Genomic DNA, 10,910 nt, shown 5'->3' with positions numbered 1-10,910 from the left:
TAATTATGACATAACATTGAAGGTTGTGGAATGTAACTGCAATATTTAGACTTTGGGATGCCACCCGTTCGATAAAATACGGAACGGTTCCGTATTTCACTGAAAGAATAAACGTTTTGTTTTCGAGATGATAGGTCATTAATATGGTCAAATCTGGAAACTAAGGCTGGTTTTTCTGTGTTTATTATATTATAATTAACTCTATGATTTGATAGAGCAGTCTGACTGAGCGGTGGTAGGTAGCAGCAGGCTCGTAAGCATTCATTCAAACAGCACTTTACTGGTTTGCCAGCAGCTCAGCGCTGTTTATGACTTCAAGCCTATCAACTCCCGAGATTAGACCGGCAATACTAAAGTACCCATTAGAACATCCAATAGTCAAAGGTATATGAAATACAAATGGTAGAGAGAGAAATATAGTCCTATAATAACTACAACCTAAAACTTCTTACCTGGGAATACTGAAGACTCATGTTAAAAGGAACCACCAGTTTTCATATGTTCTCATGTTCTGAGCAAGGAACTTAAACGTTCTAAGACTAAATAGATTTGTATTTATTATATTAAGTTAACATTTTAATTCAGTATTGTTGTAATTGTCATTATTAGAAAAATATATATTAATAATAAATAAAACGCCTGATTCATCGGTATCGGCGTTAAAAATCATATTCGGTCGACCTCTAGCTTGTCTGATCTAAATTGATATCATTTTATGATGACATCATCCGTCTTGTTATATTTGTCAAATGGCTGTGTTGGTCGGCACTTTCTCCCTGTGTTGGTCGGCACTTTCTCCCTGTGTTGGTCGGCACTTTCTCCCTGTGTTGGTCGGCACTTTCTCCCTGTGTTGGTCGGCACTTTCTCCCTGTGTTGGTCGGCACTTTCTCCCTGTGTTGGTCGGCACTTTCTCCCTGTGTTGGTCGGCACTTTCTCCCTGTGTTGGTCGGCACTTTCTCCCTGTGTTGGTCGGCACTTTCTCCCTGTGTTGGTCGGCACTTTCTCCCTGTGTTGGTCGGCACTTTCTCCCTGTGTTGGTCGGCACTTTCTCCCTGTGTTGGTCGGCACTTTCTCCCTGTGTTGGTCGGCACTTTTTGTCACATAACCTACATGTGATTTGCATAACATTATCACCACATATATATTAATGGTTTCTGTAAAACCTTCTAGCAGCAGTCATCTTCCTCCTCCCTGACCTCTTCAACGAAGATCCCAGACGTCTCTACCTTATGGACAAGATGTGTGAATGAAAACCAGTCAAAAGTGAACAATGTTTTCATTCACATTTACAACAAAAAACAAGGTTTGAATACGGTCATGTGCACGTTTTGTTACTCATCTGTATAAGTCATATTTTAGTTTTCACAGACTTCACCCTCCCTACACCTCTGATGAATAGAACTGGAAACCTGTTCCATCAGCATGCACTGAAAAACCCTTCTGGCTGTGGATACCAAGGATATCACCACACTAACATGCCAGGGGATAAACTGATTGAACTTGGAGCTCTGCTGGGAGTTTACCTCATATTTACATTTTTGAAACCTGCTTTTCCACTAAAATCATAAAAAACTAAAATATTTTGTTATTGTTGTTGTTGATATGCATATTAATAATATTAATAATAATAATAGTGGTGGGTAAAAAAATAACCCAAAAAGGTTATTTGCGGAACCATTAAGGGGGTTCTTTGAAGAACTGAGAGGTTCCCCCACAGTTCAATTTGAGGAATCCCTAAAAGATCTTCCAGGAAGCTTTTCTTTTTAGAGTGTATGAGTGACCCCACAATGCTGCCTGCGTGGAAAACGAAGACTGGGTCATCTCTCTACAGACCTGACATTACTGTGACACAAACACAGGAAGTGACAGTGTGTGTGTGTTGGCCAGCAGGAGAGCCCAGTTAACCGCCCCTTTAGGTCCAGGGAAGGGAAAGAGATATGTGGCAGCTGATAGACACGGACAAACTGACTTACAGTACAAACACTAAGACAAGCATTGAATAGCCCTTTAGGTCCGGGGACGGGCAGGACACAACAACATCCTGACAGACTACTACTCACCCATGTCCTTGGACCCCTGGCTCTCACTGGCGAGCTCTCCCATCCTCACCAGGGCATCAAAGTAGCCCTTAGCAGCAAACGTCACATCTGGGGACAGAGGAGGAACAGCATGAGATCAGGGTCAGAGGTAGAGAGGTAGAGGGCAACTCCGTAGCCTATAAAGCAGTGCGCACACACACACACACACACACACACACACACACACACACACACACACACACACACACACACACACACACACACACACACACACACACACACACACACACACACACACACACACAGAGAGAGAGAAGACACTGCTACAGTATTAATGGTGTGTCTCATGTGGAGAGAGAGGACGATGTTACAGTATTAATGGTGTGTCACATCGCTCCTGGGCGGCTGCAGGCACAGGCCCCATCTGTCACACATATTGGTGGATAATTCACCTCCTAACCAAACCAGCTCTACTGCCAGCCATCACTACTGACTGGTAATTATTACTTTCTCATCTAACACAGCTATATTGATGGACAGTTCACCATCCTCACAAGTTGCTGTTGTCACTCACTGGGGACAGGCAGAGAGGAAGCAGCTGTCTGGATCCTGAAACAACTAGTTATTATGGTCTGTCTAGTGCAGCTAGCTGGATCCTGAACAACTAGTTATTATGGCCTGTCTAGTGCAGCTAGCTGGATCCTGAACAACTAGTTATTATGGCCTGTCTAGTGCAGCTAGCTGGATCCTGAACAACTAGTTATTATGGCCTGTCTAGTGCAGCTAGCTGGATCCTGAACAACTAGTTATTATGGTCTGTCTAGTGTAGCTAGCTGGATCCTGAACAACTAGTTATTATGGTCTGTCTAGTGCAGCTAGCTGGATCCTGAACAGCTAGTTATTATGGCCTGTCTAGTGCAGCTAGCTGGATCCTGAACAACTAGTTATTATGGCCTGTCTAGTGCAGCTAGCTGGATCCTGAACAATGTGTTATTATGGCCTGTCTAGTGCAGCTAGCTGGATCCTGAACAATGTGTTATTATGGTCTGTCTAGTGCAGCTAGCTGGATCCTGAACAACTAGTTATTATGGTCTGTCTAGTGCAGCTAGCTGGATCCTGAACAACTAGTTATTATGGCCTGTCTAGTGCAGCTAGCTCGATCCTGAACAACTAGTTATTATGGCCTGTCTAGTGCAGCTAGCTGGATCCTGAACAATGTGTTATTATGGCCTGTCTAGTGCAGCTAGCTGAATCCTGAATAACTAGTTATTATGGCCTGTCTAGTGCAGCTAGCTGGATCCTGAACAACTAGTTATTACGGCCTGTCTAGTGCAGCTAGCTGGATCCTGAACAACTAGTTATTATGGTCTGTCTAGTGCAGCTAGCTGGATTCAACCTAGCCCAGCCCTGCTGCTGTGGCTGTCAACACTCACAGGGGACTGACAGGCTGTGAGAAGTGAGAACCAGAGTGGGCCAGGCTCAGACACCACTGCTGCCTGCCAACCTGCCACTCCCCAAGCAGGCAGACAGGAGTAGTGGCCAACTCTGGCCCGAGTCTGACTGACCATGAACAAACCAGCCCACTATCCATCATCACTGACAGTGGACAAGCAGACTGACTGACTGACTGGCTAACTCTGGCCCACCTGTATAACTCCTCACTTGTCATATCCAGCCCAGCACAGCTGGTAGGGGAATCTGGGTTCAGATGGCTTGTTCCAGCCTGCCTTGTGTAAGAGCTGGAGCAGTGGGTTGTTCCAGCCTGCCTTGTGTAAGAGCTGGAGCAGTGGGTTGTTCCAGCCTGCCTTGTGTAAGAGCTGGAGCAGTGGGTTGTTCCAGCCTGCCTTGTGTAAGAGCTGGAGCAGTGGGTTGTTCCAGCCTGCCTTGTGTAAGAGCTGGAGCAGTGGGTTGTTCCAGCCTGCCTTGTGTAAGAGCTGGAGCAGTGGGTTGTTCCAGCCTGCCTTGTGTAAGAGCTGGAGCAGTGGGTTGTTCCAGCCTGCCTTGTGTAAGAGCTGGAGCAGTGGGTTGTATTAGCTCTATTGATTGACAGTAGAATTGAGATAAGATGAGGATTGAGTAGGTTATTTTAATCTCTAAAGGTGATTGATTAGTAACTGGTCTTTTCTAGTTTAAAAGTCCCCATGTAGTCTTTTTCATTTGACTTCTTAATCATCACTGTATGTCTAATACATCTCTCTGTTTATTTCATGACAATAAAAAATGTATATTTAATACTTTATTTCCTTGTGCCTCCTTTTGCCATTGAAATGCTTAGTCTGATTATGTGGGCGTGTTGATATAAATGTAATGAAGAGGGACAGACAGGACCAACGTAATGAAGAGGGACAGACAGGACCAACGTAATGAAGAGGGACAGACAGGACCAACGTAATGAAGAGGGACAGACAGGACCAACATAATGAAGAGGGACAGACAGGACCAACGTAATGAAGAGGGACAGACAGGTCCAACGTAATGAAGAGGGACAGAGAGGTCCAACGTAATGAAGAGGGACAGACAGGACCAACATAATGAAGAGGGACAGACAGGACCAACGTAATGATGAGGGACAGACAGGACCAACATAATTAAGAGGGACAGACAGGACCAACATAATTAAGAGGGACAGACAGGACCAACATAATGAAGAGGGACAGACAGGTCCAACGTAATGAAGAGGGACAGACAGGACCAACGTAATGAAGAGAGACAGACAGGACCAACGTAATGAAGAGAGACAGACCAGAGGATTAGGGTCTATGACTGGGCAGCAGACAGTGGGTGGGGGAGAGAAGGGACAGACAGGGTAGTGATTCACCACTCCCAACACATTAGCATAGAGAGAGGACACCATCTACCTCAGGGTTAGGACGCAACTCCCTTGACATGCAGAATTACAAATGGATTCCAAAAAGCCCCAGCCAACAGACGAGTCCTTTCCAGGGGGTGAACCTGTACATCAAGCTGCCTCACATTACAAAAACAAGACAGGCTCCTGCCCTATGGGCTGTTGAGGCTCAGACTAAACCTTAGTTACTTACTACTGACGAACACAACCATATGGATTTACAGCATGTGTCCACCCACGCCCCCTCCTCTTCACTCACCTCTTAATGGCCTAACTGGCCTGGGCCAATCCTCCAGGTCTCCCTATTAGACCTGTCCAGCCTACCAGGAACAGATAAACTGGCATGGGGTGAGGGGGGTGGGGGGGGGGGGAGATCAGCCACTCAGAGGGGGAGCTACATCCCCCTGACCCACCAACCCACTGCAGAGGGCAGACTCCTTCCTGGATTATTATCCCACTGCAGAGGGCAGACTCCTTCCTGGATTATTATCTCACTGCAGAGGGCAGACTCCTTCATGGATTATTATCTCACTGCAGAGGGCAGACTCCTTCATGGATTATTATCCGACTGCAGAGGGCAGACTCCTTCATGGATTATTATCTCACTGCAGAGGGCAGACTCCTTCATGGATTATTATCCCACTGCAGAGGGCAGACTCCTTCATGGATTATTATCCCACTGCAGAGGGCAGACTCCTTCATGGATTATTATCCCACTGCAGAGGGCAGACTCCTTCATGGATTATTATCCCACTGCAGAGGGCAGACTCCTTCATGGATTATTATCCCACTGCAGAGGGCAGACTCCTTCATGGATTATTATCCCACTGCAGAGGGCAGACTCCTTCATGGATTATTATCCCACTGCAGAGGGCAGACTCCATCATGGATTATTATCCCACTGCAGAGGGCAGACTCCTTCATGGATTATTATCCCACTGCAGAGGGCAGACTCCATCATGGATTATTATCCCACTGCAGAGGGCAGACTCCTTCATGGATTATTATCCCACTGCAGAGGGCAGACTCCATCATGGATTATTATCCCACTGCAGAGGGCAGACTCCTTCATGGATTATTATCCCACTGCAGAGGGCAGACTCCATCATGGATTATTATCCCACTGCAGAGGGCAGACTCCTTCATGGATTATTATCCCACTGCAGAGGGCAGACTCCTTCATGGATTATTATCTCACTCCAGAGGGCAGACTCCTTCATGGATTATTATCCCACTACAGAGGGCAGACTCCTTCATGGATTATTATCCCACTGCAGAGGGCAGACTCCTTCATGGATTATTATCCCACTGCAGAGGGCAGACTCCTTCATGGATTATTATCCCACTGCAGAGGGCAGACTCCTTCATGGATTATTATCCCACTGCAGAGGGCAGACTCCTTCATGGATTATTATCCCACTGCAGAGGGCAGACTCCTTCATGGATTATTATCCCACTGCAGAGGGCAGACTCCATCATGGATTATTAACCCACCAAGTTATCTGGATATAATCAGTGTTGAGGAGTCAGTGCTAGACTCTTCTGTCAGGTACTGTGTTATTGTGTCAGTGTGTGTATTGGGGTGTTGACAGACCTGACCTACGGTACAAAGTGAGAGATGTCTGAGCAAGTCAACTACCTTCTGTCCTCTGTGTGGTAAGGTCATCTGTACTCGTCTGCTCTCCTAAACTCCTTTACCTCTTTAGTAAAACCAAAGAGTGAGCAAACACACACACACCCACTTCCATTGTTTATCAGATCTATTATAGTGAACTGTCTATCACTCCACCAGAGGTACACAGTGCTCCATCTCTGCTCTGATTAGGACCCAGCCGTCGATTGTACTGCTGTTCTGCTCTGAAACACACCTCTCTGTGTGAGTCCCAAACAACACCCTATTCCCTCTGGTCTAAAGTAGTGCACTATGTAGGGAATAGGATACCATTTGGGAAACACACTCCCTCCTAAGGCTGTGCCAGGGGCTGCAGACCAGATGATAAGACTGGCTGTGTGACTGCTACAGTGTCAGGATGAGAAATATCATCTCTTTCTTTAAATAAGACGGCACAAAGGAGACTGGGAGCAGGAGGCTGGCTGCCTAGACCTGGAGAGGAGAGGGAGAGGAGTGGGAGGAGAGGAGAGTGTGAGAGCAGGAGGCTGGTGACTGGCTGCCTAGGCCTGGAGAGGAGAGGGAGAGGAGTGGGAGGAGAGAGTGGGAGCAGGAGGCTGGTGACTGGCTGCCTAGACCTGGAGAGGAGAGGGAGAGGAGTGGGAGGAGAGGAGAGAGTGAGAGCAGGAGGCTGGTGACTGGCTGCCTAGGCCTGGAGAGGAGAGGGAGAGGAGTGGGAGGAGAGGAGAGAGCAGGAGGCTGGTGACTGGCTGCCTAGGCCTGGAGAGGAGAGGGAGAGGAGTGGGAGGAGAGGAGAGAGCAGGAGGCTGGTGACTGGCTGCCTAGGCCTGAAGAGGAGAGGGAGAGGAGTGGGAGGAGAGGAGAGAGTGAGAGCAGGAGGCTGGTGACTGGCTGCCTAGACCTGGAGAGGAGAGGGAGAGGAGTGGAAGGAGAGGGAGAGGAGTGGAAGGAGAGGAGAGTGAGAGCAGGAGAAAGAGAAAGCGAGGTGAAGAACAGACGACAAACAGAGGAGAGAGGAGAATAACAGGCCACAGAAACAAATTAGAGGAGAGGAAGAATAGAACACTCACTGGATAGGGCCTTCTCATAGCTCTTCCCCATGGCAACGAAGTTCCGCAAGCAGGGGTTGAACTGTTCCATGATGGACTGAAAGAGAGAGAAGGGAGGGGAGTTAGAGGAGAAACAGACAATAACAGTACAACTGACATACTACTAGTGGCCATAAAGAGTGGCCACACACACACACACACACACGTGCGCTTGCTTGCCTACACACGCGTGCGCTTGCCCACACACATACAACACAGCACTTCTCAATTTCTAGAATAACCATGTTGAATCAATAGTCCACCTACAGTGCTTTTCAACATGTTCTGTTATCAATGACTGTAGCAGGGAGGAGAGGAATATGGAGGAGAGGGAGGGAGTCAATGACTGTAGCAGGGAGGAGAGGAATATGGAGGAGAGGGAGGGAGTCAATGACTGTAGCAGGGAGGAGAGGAATATGGAGGAGAGGGAGGGAGTCAATGACTGTAGCAGGGAGGAGAGGAATGTGGAGGAGAGGGAGGGAGTCAATGACTGTAGCAGGGAGGAGAGGGAGGGAGGGGGTCAATGACTGTAGCAGGGAGGAGAGGAATATGGAGGAGGTCAATGACTGTAGCAGGGAGGAGAGGAATATGGAGGAGAGGGAGGGGGTCAATGACTGTAGCAGGGAGGAGAGGAATATGGAGGAGAGGGAGGGAGGGGGTCAATGACTGTAGCAGGGAGGAGAGGAATATGGAGGAGAGGGAGGGAGGGGGGTCAATGACTGTAGCAGGGAGGAGAGGAATATGGAGGAGAGGGAGGGAGTCAATGACTGTAGCAGGGAGGAGAGGAATATGGAGGAGAGGGAGGGAGTCAATGACTGTAGCAGGGAGGAGAGGAATATGGAGGAGAGGGAGGGAGTCAATGACTGTAGCAGGGAGGAGAGGAATATGGAGGAGAGGGAGGGAGTCAATGACTGTAGCAGGGAGGAGAGGAATATGGAGGAGAGGGAGGGAGTCAATGACTGTAGCAGGGAGGAGAGGGAGGGAGGGGGTCAATGACTGTAGCAGGGAGGAGAGGAATATGGAGGAGAGGGAGGGGGTCAATGACTGTAGCAGGGAGGAGAGGAATATGGAGGAGGTCAATGACTGTAGCAGGGAGGAGAGGAATATGGAGGAGAGGGAGGGGGTCAATGACTGTAGCAGGGAGGAGAGGAATATGGAGGAGAGGGAGGGAGGGGGTCAATGACTGTAGCAGGGAGGAGAGGAATATGGAGGAGAGGGAGGGAGGGGGGTCAATGACTGTAGCAGGGAGGAGAGGAATATGGAGGAGAGGGAGGGAGTCAATGACTGTAGCAGGGAGGAGAGGAATATGGAGGAGAGGGAGGGAGTCAATGACTGTAGCAGGGAGGAGAGGAATATGGAGGAGAGGGAGGGAGTCAATGACTGTAGCAGGGAGGAGAGGAATATGGAGGAGAGGGAGGGAGTCAATGACTGTAGCAGGGAGGAGAGGAATATGGAGGAGAGGGAGGGAGTCAATGACTGTAGCAGGGAGGAGAGGGAGGGAGGGGGTCAATGACTGTAGCAGGGAGGAGAGGAATATGGAGGAGAGGGAGGGGGTCAATGACTGTAGCAGGGAGGAGAGGAATATGGAGGAGAGGGAGGGAGGGGGTCAATGACTGTAGCAGGGAGGAGAGGAATATGGAGGAGAGGGAGGGAGGGGGTCAATGACTGTAGCAGGGAGGAGAGGAATATGGAGGAGAGGGAGGGAGTCAATGACTGTAGCAGGGAGGAGAGGAATATGGAGGAGAGGGAGGGAGGGGGTCAATGACTGTAGCAGGGAGGAGAGGAATATGGAGGAGAGGGAGGGAGTCAATGACTGTAGCAGGGAGGAGAGGAATATGGAGGAGAGGGAGGGAGTCAATGACTGTAGCAGGGAGGAGAGGGAGGGAGGGGGTCAATGACTGTAGCAGGGGAAGAGAGGGAGGGAGGGGGTCAATGACTGTAGCAGGGAGGAGAGGGAGGGAGGGGGTCAATGACTGTAGCAGGGAGGAGAGGAGGGAGGGGGTCAATGACTGTAGCAGGGAGGAGAGGAATATGGAGGAGAGGGAGGGAGGGGGTCAATGACTGTAGCAGGGAGGAGAGGGAGGGAGGGAGGGGGTCAATGACTGTAGCAGGGAGGAGAGGAGGGAGGGGGTCAATGACTGTAGCAGGGAGGAGAGGAGGGAGGGGGTCAATGACTGTAGCAGGGAGGAGAGGAATATGGAGGAGAGGGAGGGAGGGGGTCAATGACTGTAGCAGGGAGGAGAGGAATATGGAGGAGAGGGAGGGAGGGGGTCAATGACTGTAGCAGGGAGGAGAGGAGGGAGGGGGTCAATGACTGTAGCAGGGAGGAGAGGAATATGGAGGAGAGGGAGGGAGGGGGTCAATGACTGTAGCAGGGAGGAGAGGAATATGGAGGAGATGGAGGGAGGGGGTCAATGACTGTAGCAGGGGAAGAGAGGGAGGGAGGGGGTCAATGACTGTAGCAGGGAGGAGAGGGAGGGAGGGGGTCAATGACTGTAGCAGGGAGGAGAGGGAGGGAGGGGGTCAATGACTGTAGCAGGGGAGGGGAGGAATATGGAGGAGAGGGAGGGAGGGGGTCAATGACTGTAGCAGGGAGGAGAGGAGGGAGGGGGTCAATGACTGTAGCAGGGGAGGAGAGGAATATGGAGGAGAGGGAGGGAGGGGGTCAATGACTGTAGCAGGGAGGAGAGGAATATGGAGGAGAGGGAGGGAGGGGGTCAATGACTGTAGCAGGGAGGAGAGGGAGGGAGGGGGTCAATGACTGTAGCAGGGAGGAGAGGGAGGGAGGGGGTCAATGACTGTAGCAGGGAGGAGAGGGAGGGAGGGGGTCAATGACTGTAGCAGGGAGGAGAGGAATATGGAGGAGAGGGAGGGAGGGGGTCAATGACTGTAGCAGGGAGGAGAGGAATATGGAGGAGAGGGAGGGGGTCAATGACTGTAGCAGGGGAGGAGAGGGAGGGGGTCAATGACTGTAGCAGGGGAGGAGAGGGAGGGAGGGGGTCAATGACTGTAGCAGGGAGGAGAGGGAGGGAGGGGGTCAATGACTGTAGCAGGGAGGAGAGGAATATGGAGGAGAGGGAGGGGGTCAATGACTGTAGCAGGGAGGAGAGGAATATGGAGGAGAGGGAGGGAGTCAATGACTGTAGCAGGGAGGAGAGGAATATGGAGGAGAGGGAGGGAGGGGGTCAATGACTGTAGCAGGGAGGAGAGGAATATGGAGGAGAGGGAGGGAGTCAATGACTGTAGCAGGGAGGAGAGGAATATGGAGGAGAGGGAGGGAGGGGGTCAATGACTGTAGCAGGGAG

At 50.1% G+C, this 10,910-nt stretch overlaps 1 protein-coding gene across 1 annotated transcript in view; it reads right to left on the bottom strand.

Annotated features, from left to right (window-relative positions):
- Positions 1-868: 868 nt before the first annotated feature.
- LOC129831152 (brain-specific angiogenesis inhibitor 1-associated protein 2-like) overlaps positions 869-10,910 on the bottom strand; it is a 53,973-nt gene continuing 43,931 nt past the window's right edge. Inside the window, exons 2-3 of the mRNA XM_055894235.1 lie at positions 7,588-7,663; positions 869-2,147 (exon numbers count right to left, since the gene is read on the bottom strand). Of these exons, the coding sequence (XP_055750210.1) occupies positions 2,053-2,147; positions 7,588-7,663 (171 nt within the window). The 3' untranslated portion in view covers positions 869-2,052. The remainder of the gene's footprint in view (positions 2,148-7,587; positions 7,664-10,910) is intronic.

Source organism: Salvelinus fontinalis, chromosome 2, assembly GCF_029448725.1.
Source record: "Salvelinus fontinalis isolate EN_2023a chromosome 2, ASM2944872v1, whole genome shotgun sequence".
NCBI lineage: Eukaryota > Metazoa > Chordata > Actinopteri > Salmoniformes > Salmonidae > Salvelinus > Salvelinus fontinalis.
The sequence above is the reverse complement of the archived record's forward strand: the minus strand, read 5'-3'. Positions and strand labels throughout refer to the sequence as shown.